The sequence below is a fragment of the Podarcis bocagei genome (assembly GCF_964188305.1).
Source record: "Podarcis bocagei genome assembly, chromosome: 5".
Classification (NCBI taxonomy): Eukaryota; Metazoa; Chordata; class Lepidosauria; order Squamata; family Lacertidae; genus Podarcis; species Podarcis bocagei.
In genome coordinates this window covers 52,042,241-52,066,320 of record NC_138129.1, presented here as the reverse complement: position 1 = coordinate 52,066,320, position 24,080 = coordinate 52,042,241, and the positions used below count along the sequence as shown (strand labels likewise).

Below are 24,080 nucleotides of genomic sequence, written 5' to 3'. Positions count from 1 at the left end.
AATCATTGAGATGCACAAAACATATATCCTTTGTGTCACTAAACAGAATGAACAAGGAGTCTTGTAGCACTTTTAAAACAAACAAACTTATTTTTAGGCTTTTGTGGGTTACAGTCCACTTCACCAGTTGCATGAATTGTTACCCTGAGAAGCAGGTACATATGCACAGCGTTTGTGGGAAGGGGATTGTAAACAATGAAGTGAGGGGGAAATGAAATACAGGGGGAAATATACAGAGCGATAATTTTATAATTAACCGTAGTCATTCACAAACCAGTTGCTGTTAAATATCCTGGTGTTGGGAAGCAAATCAACACACATTATGTGCCCAAAATACTTTCTTTCAGTTCAGTCCTCAAGCAATAGCACTGAACCTCTTCTTGTAATGTAATTCAGAGCTTTCACATTGCAGACTGTGGTGCACAAAGTTTACATTTTGCTGCAACAGAAAAACACAGCTACCACTCTGGAAGTTAATAAATACAGTGGTACCTTGGGTTACATACACTTCAGGTTACATATGCTTCAGGTTACAGACTCTGCTAACCCAGAAATAGTACCTCGGGTTAAGAACTTAAATAAGAACTGAAGAACTGAAGCGTATGTAACCTGAAGCGTATGTAACCCAAGGTACCACTGTACCCCAGGTTGCAATCTTCACAGGAACAGTTGTAAGAAGTAATGATTATTTTTTAAAAAAAAAAGAAAGGAAAAGGAATAAAAACGCACATTAAACCCAAAGTAACTGCATCTGCTTGATGTCAGCCCTCATTAGCTCTGTGCCTCTCTTTACCGCCCTCCACCACTAAGTTCAAATGTTAAGATCCAGAGGTCAGGACCCAGTCTTTTGTTTCTGTTATTATGTGAGGTGTCATGTATCCTGATAATGCCACATATAAATAATAACGGAAGATAACAATAAACTATCAGTCAAGATTGATGCATCCTCATTAAACCTTGAGCAACTAGTGCATATGACAGAACCAAGAACACCCACATTTTTCCTTTGGGGAAAGGTTAGCAGGTTAAATGACCCCAGTAAGACTGTTGTGCTCATCTGTGCATAAAGGGATTTGGATACTATGACTTCTGACCCCATTAGGGTTAGATTCATTCTTGGTAGATACCAAATGTATTTTGGCATCCTCTAGCATCTGGCTCTACTTATGTTAAGCCGTGTGTGTGTGTGTTTGTTTGTTTGTGTGTGTGTGTGTGTGTGTGTGTAGTCCTCTTTCAGCTTTCTCTATGATGTATTTTTTATTATATCTATATCTATATATTGCAATGGTACCTATTTATCTGCTCACACTGGTATGCTTTGAACTGCTAGGTTGGCAGTAAGAAGCACGGTAGACTATAACTGGGAGACCATTCTAAGGCCTGCCACTTGGTACCCTGTGTTCCTTTGGAAGAAGAGCAGAATATAAATGTAACAAAACAAAAATAAAATAATATTAGAAAGGGATGGCATGCCTTGCCCATTTGTCAGTGTAAGACCCCTAAAACTATCTGAAACTTACTAAGTCCCCATGGAGGGATGCCAGGCACCTATGATGCAAGTCTACTCTCCTTAAGCAGGTGCCACGTAAGTTCCAGTAACTGTAAGAGAGAGAGAGCCATGTCCCACTAATAAGAGAGACTATTTCTCCAACCCACATCCCCAAAATGTTGCCATTTGTTATGGGTTTTCAATTTTTTGAAATTAAAGCAGTGCACATGTGCTGTACGTTCTGCAAACTATTATTAACAAGATCAGAAGAAAACATACAATTGATATTCATGTAAGCCCCAGATTCTGCAGTGACGGAGCTGCTCTCTTTCCTGAGGCCCCATCCATGCTCTTTCTCCAAAGAAACGCAGTTCCTCCAAAATGTCAAGAAGTCAAGTGCAGGTAATTGAGCATATCCTATGTTGGTTCACACCTCCATTTATATAAGCTTCACTTTTGTTCCTCCATCACGCCAGGTCATTTCTGATGTGGCTTTTTTTTCTTCTTCAAAGGATTTGAAACTCTGTTTGAGATTATCTGAAACTCTGGTGGGTCACCCAGACCTGCCCCCAGCTAATGGAAGCCTTGCCCAGAACCTCAGACACAAAGCCTAATAAAGAGGAGGGAAACGCACAACAGCCTCAATGGCCTCTGCTGAAAGAATTGATTTTCATTTCCTGGTTTTCAGAAAAAGATTTGCAGTGTTTGGGGTTTTAGTAAGCAATATATTCCAAAAGCCTGGAAAGAGCATCTTTTCCTTGACAATTGAAATGAACATTAAATGAAATCTGGAAAGCTATTTTCCCTTGCACAGTCAAGAGCTGACAGAAGGGGAAGCAGAGAGGGCACATAAAAGACAAACACGAAGAAGCTGAGGGAGAAAGTATAGAACAATCATCCTGAATTGCTTCCAAAATGCTGTAATGGAATTAGGGTCACCCTGACAGAAACAGTCAGATCAGAGGAAATTTGATTTTTAAAAAATAAAATAAAAAATTCTATGCTCTGCAAAGGAAAATTTGGAAGTGTTCTATCAAATTAGCATGTGTATATATATTTTAAACACATACCAGACATTTACCACTAAAGGCGTCACGCTCTATTTTGACGGGCAATGTTTATGCCATCTCAACAAATATATCTGAGCGATCTGGCTAATCCTAGTGGTTGTTGTTGTTGTTGTTGTTACAGAAGGGTAATCCCTCCATTTTGAAGTATCTGAGTCACATACATATATTTCAAGACTATCCTGAAAACTTAATTCTCAGAGAGTCCATATTTATTCCTTATGCCAGTCCCACTAAATGACACTCCAACAATCTGTTTTATTTCACCCTGAAATGTCTTACTATGTGCACAGCTGCCTAATTATCAAGAAGCTAGAGCAGCAGCAGTAAAATCTGCTGCAGTAACAACAAAACAGATTTTGAGAGTGGGAGACCCTAGGTTATGGGCTTTCGCGGAACTCTGCTTTCAGATACACACAGCACAAGTGATCCATGCACACCCTGCTGCATTATCAATTATGCTCCATTTCTAGGCATAATTCTCTCACAAAGCCCAGGGAGTTAGGTCATTTATAGCTGTATTCTGTACTATCACCTTACAACTGAGGCATTCAAAACACTTGGCAGATATTAATTGGCCTTGACACTCCTATAGTACTTCTCAGTGATTTCAGAGAAGCAGAGGGGAATGCCTGTGCGCAAATTAGGTAGGCTGGGCCATGCATATGCAAATTTTATATTCACATAAACAAGGCAAATGCCTGCCTCCAAATTAAATAAATAAATAAATAAAATGAGTTGCCAATCAGTCGTTTTCTAGGCTTCCTTTCCCCCCCTGAACAACCATTTTGTATTGTTATTCACCAACATATTCTGTTTTTGCAGAAAACAGACAGCCACAACTGCATGGTGTTTTAGAGGATTTGTCTTTTCTGTAAAACACGCAATTTCCATCTCCAGGTAGCGTCAGCACTTAACTGGGCATTTGATTGCTCTGATTCCTGCCTGTCACACAGACAGCAAGGAAAAATGAAATTGCCAATGTTCAGCAGTGCTGCCAATTGCAGCTGATGCACTTCCATTCTGTCCCCCTAATGCAGTGATTCAGACCAATTTGCTCTGAACAGTATCGCCTTGTTATCAAGAGCGCCAGAGAGGATGGATAAGGGAAAAATTGGAATTTAGAGTCACACATCAAGACCAAGCCACCTATCACATGCAACAAAGCCTATGTTAATCTGTGTGCCTCAAGGTCATCCAGGCTGCAGTGACACAAAAACTGCCTTCCCACTCAGGAAGTAATTCTGTGCAAGGAAGAGAGAAGAGGCCTTAGATTTCTGTTTTCTCAACACGCCTCAGGGCTGCTTAACATGTGATCTTTTTCCTACACGGAAATAATTGTTGTACAATAAAAACCGTGTACATTGTTGCACAGAAAACAGAGCATGAGAGTGTGCTGTGGTGCTTATCTGTGTGTTTTGAAGTAAAATTAACTGTTGTATTCCAAGTAATACCAAAAAAATTTTTTCCCCGCCCCCCCATGCAGAGATATATCACTGCCAAGCAAATCTGTTACCAGTGAAGCAGCCCTTCATAAGATAACTGTAAGGAAGGAGGACATGTTACGCCATTGTGAGGAAGTATTGGTCTCCAAAGGTTTCCTCATATGATCTTCAATTAGTCCACACTACAAACCTTTGGAGCACTAGTACTACTACTGCTTCAGAGAACAGAAAGTTGATATAATCACATACTGTGGCAGCTACACAGAAATGGATAAAGCATGGATCATTCATTGCCTCATTTCTGGTTCTGCTTAACAGAATGGTATAAAATTAGCTAAGCAAGTTATTCCAGCTCAAGGAGAATTTAAGAACTGGAATAAATACCGTAAATAAAATAAAATGCCTGTACCTGTAACTCTGTGAGAAAGAAGATGAATCCATCAATTTGCAGCAGTACTAATTACTGGCAAAAAGTTAAACCATGCAGAAAACAACAGGAGTGGCAACTGGCCTTTGGAGGTGGGGAGGGGAGGAGCCCCCTTTCTCCCACCCATCTGTCTTTTCCCACACTCCCCTTTAGGTCCGCAGCATGTACTTAAAGTCTCCTAGGCGGGAATGAGAAAAATCACAAGGGATTTCTCTCTCTAGAAGGAAGAGACCACATGATTTAATACTGGGGGAGCGGGAGGGGGAAGCAAGTGCTATTCTGATTGCTTTAGCATGATGTTTTGTATAATGAGCTTTGTGTGCAGATGAGGCAGTGTATAAGCATATAAATAAACATTTACTAATCCCATCTTTGAGGCACTATACTGTACCGGACACCCACCCACACCTCCTATCCCCATTAAATGTATTTTCCGATTGGAAGTGCACCACCACCTTTGCAAACAAACAAACAAACAAAAAATGCTTATGTTTTTGTACCTGCTTTGCTGTCCTCAGTAGCTGCTTCTGCATTTTTTTCATCTTAAGGACAACTGGATGAGGTAGATGGCATCACAATGACACACAGCCAATTCAGAATGAGACCAGTACAATGAATAATGACTATTACTTCCTGTTCTCACTCTGAATGCACTGAACAGAGCACCTTCACCAAGGGGAGCACTTTTCAATGGAAAAAAGATTGCATAAAAAGCACTCTCCCTATTTTACTCCAGTCCTACTATTTACAATTCTGTGGCAATAGCAACAGATTGCAGCAGAGACGGATAGCCCTTAACAACAGGTGCTGCCTCAGCATATATTTCCCAGCAGCTACAATGACTTTATATTTTGTGGGTTCTGAATTAGCTTGTGACCCATTCACTGAACACATTTGTGTAGTATATAATTGTCATCCAAAAGGCGGGGGATACACAAGATTTTGAAGATTAAATAGGAAAATAGCAGGAAATAAAACAAGTTATGAAAATGCCCTCATAGAAATTCATTGTAGTAAGCCTACTTTCAACAATAAGCATTAAGCTCTTCCCCATTAACTTAAATTGATGGGTCTTAAGTGTATACAACACAGAGATGTAGAAAGGGCCAAGAAAACTCTCCATGTAAGTAGGGACCAAAATGACTCATTAGCTTGTGAATAAGATAGCTAAAAAGAATATGTCAGAACTATGTAACATCACAGATAACACATGGAAGACTTCTTTAATGTTCAAGTCAATACCACAGGGCATAAGACAAAGAAAAAGAAGAAAAGAATGATTAAAAATATGGTAGATGTGTGCTTTCAAACAAAAATAGGGATCTTAGGTCTTGTAAGAAATCAACTATTGCCTCTCTTTTTCATCCGAAATGACCTAAAATTTGGTAATGGAAAGCAATGAACGGATTCAATATACTGCAGTCATTTTGTGACTTGTTTGCAAGCATCACACATTTTTGGAAACAAATTGACACTGAATGACCCGCAGCCCTTCCCTTTCACTGTCACAAATAAATGTGCTTCAGTCAGTTCTGGTTCAACTTTTGATAGATAAAATCTGCTGAAAATTTACTCAGCCATAAAATATTCCCATCTGAGTGCTACTTACTATCCGCCTCCGTTGATGACATCAAGCAGCACAGAACTACTGCTGGCACAAAAAATCCAGGGATGCTGAAGTTAGGCACCATATTCCAAAGTGGAGAAAGTCACCTTTACTCCAAGGCAAGCAGTCAATACATTCAGCGTCAATGATGCAGACTTATTCCTGCAAACCAAAGAAAGATAAAAGGAGTCAGACATAAGCAAATCTAAACATATCTTAAAAGCACTTTTCCTACCCAAATGAGAATGTACCTTGTTCTATATCATTGCATTTCTCACGTTAGAAAACTAACAATGGATTGCTTATTTATTGGACCTGTGTTACTCATACTAAGGAAATCACATACTCCTTGCTGCATACAAGGAAAGACTATCCACATGCGATGTCTGAAATTGTTTAAATGGGAGGGTTTAAAGTTTTATCTTTCTGAGTAATTGTCATTCTATTTTGAAACTGGATACATTTTTTAAAAATGCTGTTTATGTAGCTGAGATCTTCCATTTTCAGAAGAAAATACTTTCCCCTGTCCAATACTGAAGGCAGCACACAACATGATGCTGGGAGAAGTTTCCCACTGCACAATTTTCACAATCAGCATACCCAGGATTTAAAAGATGAGGGAGGAAATGTAAAAATGCTATACATGAACCAGAAGATTGTGAATATATAGGGTTTGCTCCCATACCAGAGGGACCACTACCAGAACCCTGTCCTTCCATCCTCCCCTTTACTGAATGTCTCTTCAATGAGAAAAAAAGATAGAGTGCACGAGAATATGGGTTGCTTCCAGGCTGCTCTCTCAAAAGAAGTACTGAAGCCACATAAACTGTGAGTGAAGAGCTGGAGGATCTCTCTCACCTTTGATTTTATAGTTATGTGGTTGGTATATCTCAGAAACCCAATGGCTATCATAATTTTTTCCCAAACTCTTTAACATTTTAGGAGACCTGTGGGATGTGTCAGAAAATTCTGACACCAGTAAATCTAACATAGCATAAAGATAGCATTTGAATAATTTCTCTCCCTTCATAGCCAACCTTCACAGCTACAATTGCAAGTACGTGAGGATAGGAATCCTTCTGGTAAATATGAAGTTGTTTTTACAGTGGTACCTCAGGTTAAGAACTTAATTCATTCTGGAGGTCCGTTCTTAACCTGACACTGTTCTTAACCTGAGGTACCACTTTAGCTAATGGGGCCTCCTGCTGTCACCGCCGCTGCTGCGCAATTTCTGTTCTCATCCTGAAGCCAAGTTCTTAACCTGAGGTACTATTTCTAGGTTAGCGGAGTCTGTAACATGAAGCATCCGTAAACCGAGGTACCACTGTACTTGCATTGTGCCCTTGGGATAGGACAGGGGGGAAATAAAAATAAAATAAAATCAACAGAAAATGTTGCCAACCATGTGTGAATCCTGTACATTTAGATGCAACATCAATATCCTTATTACTTAAATTGGCTTCCTACCCCATATGCCAAATTATCTTCCTGTTTCAACCTCTGCATCCTCTTACTCTCTGGGGCATCATTTGACTCCTGGATCTGCAAGTCAATTCATACCTTATACTTTGAACTTTGGAATAAAAAGCACTGAAGCTTAGAAGACAAAGCATGCATCTAGCACCACCAATAGTGCGTTCTACAGTCATAGTTAAAAGACAGGTTTCCCAGCAAGGAAGAAAAGATTAAGCCGCCCACTTATCCATTTAAATGTGTGTGCAGTAGTCAGCTATATCATATTTGTATCTTGCCACTTAACTTGAGTATTTCTTGTACCTGATTTTTTTTTTTAGAAGTAGTAGTAAAGTATGGATTGGTTTTAAGTGTGTTATGTTCCAAAAACATTTGAAATGTCAAGCAGGAGCCATTCTGCTTCTGACTTTCAGGATTACAGAAAATGCAAAATCCTAAACACTAAAATTCTTTCATTTGTCATGGCTAACTCTTCTGAATAGCTGCATTAAGGACTTAATTTCTGATAAATGACAGGGTACTGGATTCTATTTACCATGAAACTACAAAATAAAATGAATAAACGAATGTGCACAAATTTGTTCGAAATTCTGGCTTCTTTTTGATAAAATGGCACATTATTCTAAGGCTGGATTGGAGAAGTATCAAGCACCTCCTCCACAAACTCAGAAACAATAAATAATCTCACCAAAAATGGAAGTGAAAGAAGAGATATGCTGTGAAAGAGAAATGCAGAGTTTGGGAATTCAGGCAGAAAATAAGAAATCTCCTCCCAGGACAGCAGTTATTCCTCAAGTGCATCACTAAACTGAAGACCAAAATATATCCTCAAACAACCATGTAAGTGAGTGACTACACTTGAGTAGCTGATAGAAGAGCTAAATGAGAAGTTGAATAGGGTAATTTGCACAATAGGAAAGGTCACATGTATTAACTTGCCCCAGTCTGGGGGGGGAAATGAAGCCTGTGGTGTGGCTCTGTCCTACTCACTTTAGAACTGCCCAGTACCTCTAGTCCTCAGTCATGTCCAAGTATACACAGGCCTGTCATCTCACAAGAGGCAAATCAGGAAGTAATTGGCATGTGGACATCCTCCACCTCCCAGCCATGGCCACCCTGCTCACTTCATTCTTTAGCTCCTCATCATTTTCCTGGTTATCAGGTTTTGCTCATCTGAATGGCTCGACAGAGCCTCCTGCCAATCAAAACCCTGGATGAAGAGCCATTAAAACAGGACTGTGACCAACATTGTTTTGACCCCTTTGTCCCCTCATCATGCCAGAAACTACCAACACCATATGACCATGGGCAGCAAGATGGTCACCATATGACCATGGGCAGCAACTAACAGTTTCCCCTAGTGCAGGACCAGTCCTATTACTCCTTTTGAATGAACCACTTAGTTGGATTTCTCAGCTAGACTAGTTTCTGGGCACACTCAAGGACTGGTGGTCCCTTACACTGCATAGACCATTTGGGCTATGCTATTGAGAGTCCCATGGACTGCAAGAAGATCAAACCTATCCATTCTGAAGGAAATCAGCCCTGAGTGCTCACTGGAAGGACAGATCCTGAAGCTGAGGCTCCAATACTTTGGCCACATCATGAGAAGAGAAGACTCCCTGGAAAAGACCCTGATGTTGGGAAAGATGGAGGGCACAAGGAGAAGGGGACAACAGAGGATGAGATAGTTGGACAGTGTTCTTGAAGCTACGAACATGAGTTTGACCAAGCTACGGGAGGCAGTGGAAGACAGGAGTTCCTGGCATGCTCTGGTCCATGGGGTCACGAAGAGTCGGACACGACTAAACGACTAAACAACAACAAAAACTGAGTATTACTCCCTGCTTGGGAGAGCAGGAGGGGAAAGAGGCTGAAGTTTTCAAGCAAGCAACTTGGAAGTTCAACTCACTGTTTCCCAATTCCTGAGGAGACTATATCAAGGCAGAAAGAGGAGACAAAATTCACCTTTCTCCTTCTTCATTTATCCATTTTAAAAACAAGAGTATGGAAAGCTGCTGAGAACACACGTCTGGGGCCATGCCACATAGCTCCTTGCCCTGGCATCCTTGCATACAGCCCACACAACTGAAGGGAATGAGCCATTTTGTGTACTAGCTTCACCATGACTTGGAATCCAACCCCTCGGGGTTCCAGATTGCAGAGAAACATGTACCTAGGAAGGCTCCCTCCCTTCAGACATTTGCATTGTGCACATGGGTGCCAGGGAGAGGAGGTACTTGACCCAGTCCCACTCATGTGTATTCCTTAACTGTAAGTATAATGCCCGGAGAGAGATAGAGGCTAACAATGAAGTCCATCACACTATGTGAGAAACCTGGTGTTGAGGGAAGAAACCAGCCCTATACTTTCCCTTTTATATCCTACTGAGAGGGCAAGCAGCATTGTCTAATGATCCTGAGGACTATGTTGAAATAGCTATTCTTAATTATTAATCATTAAACTTTGACCATGTCAGGAACGTACACATGGTGGGCCATGTGAGAAATTGTGTGAAAGGGAACAATAAGATCAGCATATACTGTCCAAAGTAGATACCAATCAGCCTGTGTATTACACAAGAAAAGGAAATGAGAATATAGCCATTTAATTAATGAGCTTACACCCACTGCACAGTGCAGAGGCACTATAACGGGAACACAGTTTGGCAATACTAGGGGGAAGAGACAGAAAAGGTTGCTCATCAAGATATAATTAGAGAACAATGCCAACAGAGTTACTGCAGTGCTGGCAATATATATATATATATATATATTCTGCTCTGTATATTAACTTGTCAACAATAATGTAACCGTATCATCTATTCCAAGATCGTATTTGACTGGAAAATTGCCAAGGCCATAGATTCAGCATCTCAAAATTGGTCATTTCTCCCTTCCCTTATGTATATTGTATAGATTAGATACCATTTCCATTCAACTCTGCTGTTAGCAGACAGCCACTCCCAACACTGCCCACTATGTATTAATCACACATGCTGTCAGTCAGCAACCTTCCATACTCTTGTTTTAAAATGGATAAATGAAGAAGTGTGATACAAAAAGTTACAGTAGTGAAGGCTGAAAAAGCTCAGGTACTACTCCAGCAAAGTGGGTGCAAGTCTCTCAAGGAAACCACCCACCCACCCACTTTTATATATGACCTTTTAAATTAGGGGAGGGGTTATTGTTTTGTTTGTTACTATGCTTTGTATTTTGTGTTTTTATATTGTAAACTGCCATGTGATCCTTGGATGAAAGGTGATTTTTTTTTGGGGGGGGGGGGAATGACACCACCACTGAAGACAATTACATCCATTTAAAAGCACACAAATGCACACACTGTACAATGCCCACCCCCAGAAGATCCTGCCACAACAGCCAGCTAGTGACCAAAGGCTTGTCGGAACAAAAAACCATTTGTTTGTCTGTGAAAAGAAAACAGAGAGGGAGCTAGCCTAGCCTCCTGTGGAGGAGAGTTCCACAATCTGGGAGCAGCCACCAAGAAGGCCCTCTTTTGTGCCCTCACCAAATGTGCCTATAAGGGTGACAGCACTGAAAGAAAGGCCTCCCCAGAAGATCTGAAACCTGGTGAAGCTCATATACGACCCTTCATATAGCCTGGACCCAAGCCGTTATAGGGCTAGGGAAGTCACAACCAGAACTTTGAACTGTGCTCAGAAATGGACCGGCAGCCAGTGGAGCTGTTGTAACAAAGAATTTCTGTTTTCCCTGTAACCAACTCGGGGAAGGCAATAATATATAAGCAAGCAGTATGGCACAGTGTTAATAGAGATCAGGAATACTGGAATGAACATTTAAAAAACAAACTTTTTTATATAAAAAAGAGACACCTAAAACTTGCTCCTCCAAAAAAAACACAAAAAAAACCCTAAAAACCACACCTTGTCCAGTTCCACCTGCTCTGTTCAATAGCTTAGGATAAAGGCTGCAATTACATTTTGTGGGATTCACAAAATGCAGCAAGACCAGCTTGGGGAAGGGTACTGTGAGAAAGACATGCTCTCTGTGATGCCGAGGTCCTCTTCAAAGACAGTATTTATTCCTGTAGAGACTGTCTTTTCAAAGTGGTTATTGCCCAGCAGGCAATATTTTTCCCCTGGCACAATTCCTGAAGAAAGCCTTGTTAAGCAGCTGTGAAGTTAGGCTGGAAAGCATTCATCTCCTTGGGTATCTGAACCTTCCCATCATCAGCACTGCATACTAGACACCAACAACTACAGGGAACACACTCTCATACAAAGTCCATTCCCACTCCTTTAATTTGAGAGAGAAGGAAACTGTGGATGTATATCACCTCCTTTAAATGAATGCATACAATATTTAGAATAAGTCCAGCAGCTCAACTCTCATCAGGGATTACTGATTGATCGGTACAAAACCACACCTCTAGCAGAGGGAAGCAGCTTTCTCATGAAACAATCCTTTAAAATGTCAGAAAACCGCCCCTCTCACCTTGATCCTGACATGATATATGATCAGCTCGTGTGTAAGCAATGAATGATGCCTCTTATGACTATTAGATTTAATTCCCATTTTTCCTCTCATCCCGCTATTTTCTCCTCCCTGATCTGAATGCACTAAAAAATGTTGCAGTGATATACATAACAGCAACACATTACTAAACAGATACAGAAATCCCAAAGATTGTTTGTATTCAAAGCCAGGGATCTTCTGTGAAAGAACTAATTCTGTGCTACAGTTTGTCAAGGTGTATCATAGTCGTCTACATCATTTGAAAGAACCGAAGCATGCATAGCTAATAGCGATATTCCGGCTATGTATTCCATTGCTCAGTTCAAACATCACTTCAAACCATGGCTAGGAACAAACCATAGTTATGGCTCTCGAGGCCATTGCAACTTACCAACAGGAGAGCTGAGAAGAAAATGAAAACAGTTCCTATATACTTGCAAACCGAAACTATTGCTTAGGTTCCAAACCATGGCTATAGCAAACCAGTTTGCCATAAAGGGCACAGAGCCTGTATAAAAACTGAATTTCTTGGTACGATTTTATAGAGGCATGGTATTGCTTCATCACATATTCAATAGAACACCAACTACAGTGGCATGTGCCCAACTCACGTTTACAATTTTGGAATAATGTCTTCCCATGAACTTTGTATTTTAGGGAAGGAAGGAGGGGTGGGGTGTGCTTATTATAGAGGGGGGATATCTGTATGTTCTTTGAAAATCAATTTTAAAGATCTATTTTTAAAAATGTGAACCATACAGTAAGATTGAGGCGAACCCCCTCTTAACTACTGCTTAATTTTTGTTTTTCTAAAGAAAACTCTGGTACTTGGGAGACTTAGGTAAGTTAAGTAGGGGGGAAAGCTTTATTTTACAGAACAAAATTGGTAAAAGAAAAGATGTCAGTTGATAGAAATCTTTCGTGTGTGTGTATGCGTGTGTGTGAAATTTAGTGGATGTAACAGGCTTCTAAACAAGGTGGTAATCGCACAGCTTCTTTTCAGTTATTTCACTTCAGTTCCTTAACTGTATAGGTGTTACAGCTTAATACTTTGGCTTTTAAACAAGGTGGTGCCTTCTGTCACACACCTTCAATAAATCACACTCCTGAGGCTCCTCTAGCAGTATAACAGACCCAGGAGATCATCACACCCCTACTTACTAGTTTGGGATTCTTCTCTTTCCAGAATATCACTCCACTTCTGACTGAAATGAGACCCAAGTCAAGTGTTTCCTCAAACTTCTACTTCTCTTGTCTGAATACTCTTAAAAAAACACTAACCACTGTCTTTCAAACTAAGCTCAGAGACTTCCTTCTCTGGCTACAGATATTTTCCTCAGAGTGAATTTTACACACGCACACACGCACAGGGAGCTATGCTCTTACCCAGCTGAACACCAAGAATGTCAACTCTCCCCTCTCTAATGCTTTCTCTTTTCCCTTCCAAAGTGCTGACTCCACCCACCTCTGGCTAGATGTAACCACAGCCAATCAGAAGGAGGCTGCAGTTCAGCACTCTGGTGGAATCCTGAGGCACTGCATCTCCAAACTCTTGCCAGGGTGCTGTCAGCATAAAGACAAGGGAAAGTTTCTTACAGTCCTTTTTTATTTCAAACTTTACAGAGAGAGTCTATAGAGCCCAGCCTCTTGGATAATGGCACTGTCCCGAGTGAATTTCCACTCCCTTCTCTCCCACTACCTCATTCGTCATCGTCATCTCTATGGATGCTGGCTAAGTGCCCTCTGAGCTCTTTGCTCTCCTACTTTTAAGGCTCACCAGATTCTGGGAAATGGTGGGTCTGGAATGCTTTCTAGTGACAACATGTCAGCCAGCTGCTGCTCTGGCTCTGCCTGCTCCTCCTCTCCCATTATTTCCCAATTTTTCCCCTCATCTGCCTCTTAGCTGTGACCTCCCACAAACCACTATTGTAAATCTATCTTGTTTTCCTCTTCCCCCTCCCTGGAAGGGTCAGGATGGGGGTGAAGTCTCCACTCCTCCTCCTCCTCTGCCCAGTCCCTGACAACTCTTGTCTAGCTGAGCTTTCCATCGTAAAGAGAAAGGAAGCTTTGAGGATGCACACATGAATTTATTTTATACATAAAGACTATATGGGCCATGTAATTCCTCTAATTCAACAAATATGTTTCGTAGGCTTCAAAATATGTAAATGGCCAGACGGGTGCAAATTAAATGCTTTGTGAAGAAAATACTGCAGAAAAAAATGTTAGAGAGATATGTACTGAGTGGCCATGCATTACCCACTAAACGTAAGAGAAACTCAAAACAGCGCTAGACATAGTTTGGAAACAATAAACCTAGCTGTTACAAAAAAGTAATTAAATTCTCTTTCATTTTCTGGGCCTGGGTTTGCAGGACTCTTTCCACAAAAACAAGAGGGATTTCTGGATTGTGCTTCCCTCCTATAGTTCACACAAGTCAGTGATGCAGAGATAAAGCAAGCAAGATGCCTCCACATCTGCTTTATTTTTTTAATTTCTGTTTCCTCCCCATACATGTTTGCAATGTTACCATATGGGCATATTTACCGCAGCCTCTGCCCCAAGTGAGTGCTGAATGCTTACTGAGTATATGAGCCGAGAAAGACAAGACTGCAGCAGGGTTGTTCCTGCAGTGCCAAGGAGCCGCTGTTTAAAAGCTGAAAAATGGAATCGAGGGACAATAAAAAGATGTACTCTAGAACTTAAAGCTGATTCCTAATAGCCTAGGGACAAGTAAACAAAGGGGAGTCAGAGATTAAATTCTAGAATGAATGGTTATGGCTCTTAAATGACAAACATACCTTCCTGATACTCACTACTCCCCCTCGTGTATTATAATTAGGAGTGAAGTAAACATATGGGGGAGGGAAGTGGGGACAAGCACACTAGCTCTGCCTGCATCACCATTCTGATCGCTCTCCAACTTGTAGAGGGAGATTACAGTGGTACCTCGAGTTACAAATGCCTCAGGTTACAAACGCTTCAGGTTACAAACTCCACTAACCTGGAAGAGTTACCTCGAGTTGAGAACTTTGCCCCAGGATGAGAACAGAAATTGTGTGCCGGTGGCGCAGCAGCAGCAAGAGGCCCCATTAGCGAAAGCACGCCTCTAGATAAGAACAGTTTCAGGTTAAGAAAGGACCCCCAGAACGAAATAAGTTAGTAACTAGAGGTACCACTGTATCTGCAAAGGGAAACCTTCGGTACTTATGGAGGCTCCGCGTGCATTTTAAAATCCTGGAAAATCCAAGTTCTAAAATGTATGGGGAGCCTCCACAAGTACAGAAGGCCCTGTTACCTTCTGTGAGTTTGAGTGGTGGAGTTACTGCACTCTTCCCTACTGCCCTCCCCCGCCATGTTGACTTAACTCCTAATTAGAATGCATGAAGTATTCTCCTGTTTAAATACTTTTCAAGAGCTTAACTCCTCAGGAGACCTACAAATGCACCCAGGTTTCACCTGCAGAATGCTAGGACCTGGGGTCCACAATTTTGGCTACTATGTTCCAATCCTCAAGTATGGAGCTGTTCTCTGAGGGTTAAGTTAGAAGATCAGCTATTTCACATTTGAGCTCTTTGAGAACTCTCGAGTGAGCTTTTCTGAGCGGTGGCAGCAGCACAAAAGTAATTCTGGAAATTTCTGCAAATGTTCTTCCTGAGATAGCGAAACAATGTTTTTCTTTGCTGCACGCTGGGTTTTTGCAAGGAGGAGAGAGAGAGAGATACTATTCCTCTTTTCCATCCCCACATTACCCACTGAGCTTCTTCTGTTGCTTCTTGCAAAAGCCCACCATCCTTTAGTCCATTGAAAACTCTGTGTGTGCGTGCATATAAAAGAGATGTGGCTTCTTTTTCTTCCTTCTTTGAAAAAAGGGGCAAGTTCTCCATGGGGATTTACAGAAGGCAGCAGTATGCTGGACATTCCTGGGATAGCTCAGCCAGTAGAGCCTGAAACTCTTAATCTTAGGCTTGTGGGTTCAATCCCCACGATGGGAGAAAGATTCCTGCATTTCAGGGGGTTGTATTTGATGACCCTCATGGTCTCTTCCAATTATACAATTCTATGATTCTAAGAATTAAAAGAAACCACCCCTCCCACAAGTTGGGTCTCCCAGAAAGCTGGCTTCTGCTGAAAGTGTGGAGAACCTGTCACTGGCAAGAGGCTGGGGGAATTTACAGAACCTTACATTTACATCACATTAAATGTGATGCTGGCACTACAAAAGCGGTAAAATCAATCACTTAGACTACAACAACGAAAGGTGCAAAAAGTTTCAGCAGGAAAATTATCAACCCTCATTCTTATGCAGGATATATATATGGGACTAAATGAGGGGTCAGCAAACTTTTTCAGCAGGGGGCCGGTCCACTGTCCCTCAGACCTTGTGGGGGGCCGCACTGTATTTTGAAAAAATAAAATAAAAAATGAACAAATTCCTATGCCCCATAAATAACCCAGAGATGCATTTTAAATAAAAAAAAACATTCTACTCATGTAAAAACACGCTGATTCTGGAACTGTCTGCGGGCCGGATTTAGAAGGCAATTGGGCTGGATCCGGCCCCCAGGCCTTAGTTTGCCTACCCATGGACTAAACTGTACTTTTCTGAAAGTCTGAATTCATTCATTTCTTCCCATTAATCTTTCAACCTGTGTGTTACGGAGAGAGAAACTACCTGTAAAATGCAAGACCTGAGCACAGCCTTAAAAAAAAAAAATCCCTACTCAAGCTGCGGCTATCACAAATTACAAGTATGTGTTTCCTTATATCTCAATTATTCCTCACAACTTTTATACATCTTGTTCACCAAGGGAACTGTCCTCCACTAATAGACTGATTCAAGATAAACCTGGATTGTAATAGAAGATCCACCTCAATGAGTTATGTACCTCACAAAAGGAGGTGGCCTTTTATAATGAAGATTTTTTTGCTGACAGAAAATGGAAAGACCTTTCAAAAGGGTGTCTTCCAACTGCTATCTCAGGAATGTCATTGCTTTGCTATTGAAGTTACTCACTCTCTTTCCAGACTACTGACTTTAAGTGACCTTGCGAGATACCTAAAGGGGATACAGAATGTGCAGACTCTTGGGAAGGCTTTCAGTATTTTTATTTTTTTAAAAAACCAAAAAACCGAATTTGCTGAAGGAATAAAGTTCCTGTTAGTTGATTTTTAAATCCATTCAGGCATTAATGTGCTGAAATGTACACTCCAAGTCATTATGATCCAATTCACCACTTTCACACACACACAATTTGCAGCACTTAGAAGGAAAGCTCTATTAATTCTGTTGGTTGCCAAAGCTTACATTCCTGAAGGCAAAAGCTTTATAGGGTGGAGGAGGGGCAAAGTAAACTTAATGGTGTGAGAGGAACCAAGCAAATTTGATAGTATTAGCCTGTTTTTAAGACAAAGCAAAATGCAAGAAAATGTTCAGCATACCGCAAACACATCTCCTCCAGTGCCCAATGGTGGTGGAAAACCACAGCTTCTTGGGTATTAAGCACAAATACACAGTACCTTTATAGCAATTGTGCTTTGCATTTTCCAATTCTCCACCTTTACAGATAGGATGTGAATGTAGCAATACTCTCATTAACAGTGTTTTCTTGTTCATACTTCACACTTCACCCTGTATGCCAGTTGGGCAAATAATATTATTTTGCCTTTTTGAAATGTGCCCTTGCACTCTTGCCTGCCAAGATTGAAGAGGGAGTGGTGTGTGTGTGTGTGTGTGTGTGTGTGTGTGTGTGTGTGTGTGTGTGTGTGTTTGACATTAGTATGGCTGAACTGCAGTCCCAGCCATTGCTCTGCCTGTTTTTCCCTACGGCCCTACCCACCACTGGAACGTGGTCTCTGATAGATAGTCCATGAGGAAATGTAGCCCTCAGATTCAAAAACTTTCACCTTCCCTGGCTTAGAGCATCACACATAACCAAATATGGCAAGTGGAACTGGTGCTGGCAGCAGCATTGGGGTGGGGGTGGGGAGTGAAGAGGAAAGAAAAGACACAGAAGCATGCCAGATCAAATTTATTATTATTATATTTGTTAGCCACTTAAAAAAAAAAGCATGAAAAGTGAAAGTGACTTACAGAAAAGCAAAGATTAAAAACAGATCTAAAACCATAATAAAAACAATCTAAAACACTCTCAATAATATGCATAAAAGAGCAAATCTAATTCATTCCCTTTCCACTAACAAATATGCTGAGGACTGAACTCCAAAGACCTGGGTGAATAAACATATTTTTACCTGGCACCTAAAACCAGATAGTAAAGGTACCAGACATGCCTTCCAGGGGAGAACATTTTACAGCTGGGGAGCCACCATTGAGAAGGCCAGTTCTCATGATGCCAGCCTCCAAACCTCCCTCAAAGGAGGTATTCAGATGAAGAATGTAGGGTCCAGGTTTCTTCATGAAGGGAGAAGCGGTCCTTGAAGCATTGGGGTTTATAGCCTCAGAAACTAATTGGTAACCATTGCAGCTGTGCCAGAATTGGTGTTATATATTCAGACTGTTTTAATTCTGGTCAAGAATCTGGCTGAATTCTGTGCCAGCTGCAGTTTCCAAACTATCTTCAAGGGCAGCCCTATGTATAACTCATTACAGTAATCTAACCTAGAAGTTAAGGGACGCGGGTGGTGCTGTGGGTTAAATCATGGAGCCTAGGGCTTGCCGATCAGAAGGTCGGCGGTTCGAATCTCTGCGACGGGGTGAGCTCCCGTCGCTCGGTCCCTGCTCCTGCCAACCTAGCCGTTCGAAAGCACGTCAAAGTGCAAGTAGATAAATAGGTACCGCTCTGGCGGGAAGGTAAACAGTGTTTCCATGCACTCCCCTGGTTTGCCAGAAGCGGCTTAGTCATGCTGGCCACATGACCCGGAAGCTGTACGCCGGCTCCCTCGGCCAATAAAGCGAGATGAGCGCCGCAACCCCAGAGTCAGCCACGACTGGACCTAACGGTCAGGGGTCCCTTTACCTTTACCTTTACCTAGAAGTTAGGTGTTAGGGATGCTGGGGCAGAAACAGAAAGAGGCAGTTTATGTTCAGAAGACTTCCTTTCACTTGGTAGACTTGATAGGGTATGGCATGGCTCAGCATAATTTGTATATTTTTATGCCCAGATAAAATTTGCATAGAACTATGATGATGAAAAGTAGGTATCTAAACAAGTTCTTGCTCCCATCCTGTGGTTAAGAAACAAGGCTATGCTAGCTCAGACTTTCCCTAGAAAAATGGCCTGAAGGAAAAGAATGATCAGGATTTTTCTCCTATTGACAAGTTCTTTATTAGATCTCTTCAGTTTCAGTCTCTGAGGTTTTAAATGATGCAGTCACCAAAGATACCATATACATATTTAAACAGTCAGAAGAATTAAACACTGCAAATATTAAAACCAGAGGCATTCGTTGTTGCTTATTAGCTGCAACCATTAAAATTATTATGCCTTTACAAGTCACATACCCCATACAAACAAATAAGCATCCCCCATACAGTAGTCCTGCTCTTCCTTTGACACAAACCAAGTGCTGCTTCAAGCATTTAGGAATCATGGAGCAGGTATTTCAGGCAGTAAGAATTCCTATGCACTAAAACAGGCTTGAAAGAAACAGCTCACCCAAGGCATATAAGAACTGATCTGTGAGCATGCAGTGGCTCAGTATTTCTGGAAGCAGAACGCTGAGCTGCATGTCTTCTTTCCTGGAAAGGAAAGAGAACCAGCTACATGTACCACCTTCAGAGAAAAGATCAACTGTTCTGCTGCCACCATAAAAGCCTTGTCTCATTGCCTCTGCAAGTATGTAGACTTCCCGCACAACAGAACTTCACTTTTCTCTCCACCCGCTTGGCAATCACCCCATTTTTAAGGCCTAGGTAATTGGAAGGAACTGTCCTGACAGATGATTTTTTTCCTGTGGGGTGGGTGGGTGGTATTGCTTTATACCAAGAACATTAACTCAACAGAAATGTGCTGTCACTGATTAGAGTCAGATAGCAGGCTGAATGAAGGGAGCGGGGTGTATAAAATGCAGAAGACAGACCTACTTCTCAGTTTCAATGAACAATTTTATTCCCAAGACAAACCTAAAAAAAAAAAAAAAGATTTCCCCTTTGCATGACTTACAAGGAACTCTTTTCAGCGATGCTACCCAAAATTATAGAACTATGTTATGAATGTTTTCCAGTCAGTTTGAGCCCTCTCGGGACAAAACTAGTTAAAAAGCATGAAATCTATAGCTCACAACTAGATAATTGGTTGTTTTATTCTTTTTACTTAATTAAGTGTGTGTGTGTGTGTGTGTGTGTGTGTGTGTGTGTGTGTGAAAGCTACCCATTACCCAATGGCCAATATGTTCAAAAATTTTACTGGGGTTAGATGCCATCCCAAAAAGCCTACCTCATTTACACATCCCAGACAGTAATGGCCACCTCTTCTAGCTCATAGGTTATTGATGTGGGTTTGCAGGGGGAAAGGATCTCCTAAAATTCCTGGGTGCCGGGTCCCCCCCCCCCCGATTTCTGAAATTTGTAAAACGTGGGGTTTGAAGTCAAGCCAGCCTCCTTAGCAACTGGGCTTAGAGAGGTGCCGCCCAGGAACAAAGCAGAATTTTTACCCTGACAAAAATTTAACATCAGACAATGTAAGGGGGGGCTGCCAGATTATGAGGCTGTGCTCACGGGGGGGGGGAATCATGCCTTAAATAAAAACAAGGTTTGGAATAGCAGACAGATCAGGAGGAGTTGCTTGGAGCAGAGGTTTCTGGGGGGAAAGTGGGGGCTGAAGGGCAGTAGCCATTAGCGCTGGCTGGGAAGCAGCAGCAACGTGATGGTGCTTAGGCTAGCTCTATCTGCAATGCTGGGCTGCTATGGAGAACAAGCTGCTCTTGAGATGGCAGTGCTGTAAGATCTGCACCCCTTTCATCTAAACACAGGTGTATGTATATGTAATTAAACCGTATTTCTTAACAACACTACAGACTCTGCCCCATTTTGATTCTCATTAACATGACCCTGAGTGAGCACCTGGAACTCTCTGGAATCTTGTGCATCACTCACCAGAGATTGGGGGTGGTGCACAACCTTTGGAACACCATTGTATTCGAATTAGAATTAGAATACTCGTCTTATCTAGCTTTGAAAGGTCCATAAAAAGGGCTGACAGACCTCCAAACATTCTGGTTGGGTAATTTGCCATTTTCACTATTAAAAATTCAGACTTCATGGGCAAGAAGGGTAAAAATTCTGCTATGGCACACAGTTTTGAAATATTTATTAAACTATTACCTTCAAACACTCCTAGTTAAACACTAATGCAACAAGATTCCTGCATCTAGGGACTATGAAAATTTATGGCATGAATCGCCAATTTATAAAGTACATTTTAGCAGAGTTTAAGCTGCTAATTGCCAGAAGAGCACAACTGCAAGTGAAATGTTACCCAAAAAATGGTTCTCCATTAATAATGCCTATTGGTTGATGCATTTTTCTGGACAGATGAAAGCTTTAGGCAACTGCAGAGAAGACAGCAAACCAGCTCTTTAGGCTTTTGTTTATTAGAGGCTTGGGCTTATTCATGCAGCTTTGAGAATATTAAACGGCAGGAGAAAATCTTTTGAACCGTTTTACGCTAAGTTGCTGGACTGCAAGGATAAAAACACAGCGCGCGCGCACACACACACACACGTGTAAAAATCCAGCTAGCATCATAACTCATTAATACCAAAATTTGTTGAGAACATGCATGTACCACAGAAAATTAAGTACTGAACACAGTGATTACAGTCAGAGCATCTTCAATGGAAGCAAAGCTAACACATTAAGTATTAAGTACACTTTTTAAACACCATTAGATGTGAAGTCTTTTCTAAACACAACTATAAATAGTAACCTATAGAAAACTGGGCCAGATGAGATTTTGAATGGCTAACTTTAAGTCAAGGAGTCAATGCATTGCTAGGGATGTTAGTGATGTCTGCATGCCAAATTAGTGTGGCTGATTTTACAAAAAAAAAAGTATTGGTAGTTTAAAGCAGCTAATTGGTCTCACAATTCACCTAATGCTGAAGGAAACTGAGATTTTTCCCTGCAACTAATTCCACCCAGCATGAAACAGGTAGCTTGGCTAATTGATTTCACAGAATCTTCTCTTCAGTGACTATAGCAGCAGAGCACTGAGGAAAGAGAGGAAGAGAACTGCTGAATGAATCTGCGGTATTTCATTACTAAATGACTGCTGACAGCTGGGCAGCCCCATTCGTTGCTCACGACATTCTGCCAGAAGGCCCAACAGCATTTTATAACAGGGACAATTGGGACATTTTTTACTGCATTACTTTATTGCTTTCCACCCCCAGGAACTCTTAATAGATGAAATAGGTACTGCATCCCATTACTTCACTCCATTTCTGAATGACTCTGTAGACAAATACAGAACACAGATTTGATGTTAATATCTGCAAAAAAAATTAATATATAAAATACATGCCATTTTCTCTTATATGACCTGCAGAATTGGACCGGCTGTCCATTTACAAGGTGCTGATTTAAGATTCACTGGCACATCCTCCTGCCATTATATATTGTCTGGGGAATATATGTGCTTTTAGTTAAACAGGTACAGGCATGGTTACATATTTAAATGCAACAAGGCAGAATGTAAAAGAAACTAACTATTCTGCAGATCAGCAAGATATATTTGCAGGCTGCTCAGGACCTACACCAGCCTGAATGGTATCAAGAGAGGATCTTGCTGCTCACAGAAGACGGACAGTAAGGCTACTTAGAAAAGGGAAGGTGAGGCAATGCTATGGTTTTACACCAGGAATGCAGAACTCCCATCATTCTTGAGCATTGGTCTTGCTGTCTGTTTTGCTTCGTTAATATCAAAAAGGAGTTGAGTGGGTTGACCGGCCTGAATTTGATCATTATGATGTTTTTAAAATATCCATAGTGAATATCCTTTATGACTGCTTTCTCCTCTAAATACTATTTCATTATTTCACTGCAAGTTGTGAGCTTGTAGGTACTTGAGAAATATGGATAATATTGACTAGTATTTTGATTTATGTTTGGGAACAAATCAGAAGACAGTGCAACTACATAATCTATGTTATCTGCTGCCGCCTAGATATGACTTACTACTACTACTACTACTACTACTACTACTACTACTATTCATTTCAATTTCAAAATCAATCTTCATCAGATAAAATTCCAGGGCAGTTTGGAACCTATTGTTTACATCAAAACAATGAAACAAAACAACATTCAAACCACAATTCAAGGCCAAGGCCAATCCAAACCCATAAAATGCAACAAATTGGCATCAATGACTGCTGACCTTACCAAAGGTAAGGTGGAACTTTACAGCCATTTTGAGTTGAAGTAATGTAGTAGAAGACTAAGTTACCTCTGTTCCTGTTGTTGTTCGTTCCTGAGTGTACACATAAGCAGTTAGCTTTGATTTTTGCTTTTGCCTTGGAGTCTCACTATAATCCCCAAATCAACTTCAGGGCAACATTAGCTAATTGTGCTGATAAGATTCTTAAGCGGTCAATTCAAATTCTCGATTCCACATCTCCTTCACTATTTAATCCACGTATTAACAGATTCTTTATTACAATGGAAACTTCAAAGAGATTCCAGACATCACTCCTGCTAACATAAGGGACTGCAGTTCCTCTAATTGAAGGAGTTTCCTTCCTTAGTAATGGTAGTATTTATATGACTTACCAAGTCAAGATTTATCTTGTTTAATCAAAAAATGTTTTCTATGGGAAAGCTTTCCCAGAGAGAAAACTTGTATTTTCTAAGAATTATCTACTTAAATTTATATATTATGTGTAATGCTAAGTACTACAAAGACCCTGATTTCTGGATGAAATATTAATATCAGCTGGAATGCCAGTTTATGTTCCTTTTGTATATGCAAGTTTATGTTCTGCTTCCCTAAATATGTGTTGTTGTTTTTAAAGACCTTGATTTTTCTCAGATAGCCATAAAAACTAGCTAACCTTTTGTCAAAATTTATTCTGGACAGGTTCCAAGAATAAACAGCTTGTAGGGTCACTCTGTG

The 24,080-nt window shown here is 40.9% G+C and overlaps 1 protein-coding gene and 1 long non-coding RNA gene across 13 annotated transcripts in view; both read right to left on the bottom strand.

Moving 5' to 3' along the window:
- The window catches only part of PTPRF (protein tyrosine phosphatase receptor type F), a 478,572-nt gene that overhangs the window by 281,955 nt on the left and 172,537 nt on the right, over positions 1 to 24,080 (bottom strand). For all 12 annotated transcript variants that reach the window (XM_081195232.1, XM_081195228.1, XM_081195234.1 and 9 more), the window contains exon 3: positions 6,038 to 6,196. In XM_081195232.1, the coding sequence (XP_081051358.1) occupies positions 6,038 to 6,119 (82 nt within the window). In that variant the 5' untranslated portion in view covers positions 6,120 to 6,196. The remainder of the gene's footprint in view (positions 1 to 6,037; positions 6,197 to 24,080) is intronic.
- Positions 1 to 24,080, bottom strand: part of LOC308587585 — a 440,103-nt gene that overhangs the window by 282,679 nt on the left and 133,344 nt on the right. The window lies entirely within an intron of this gene.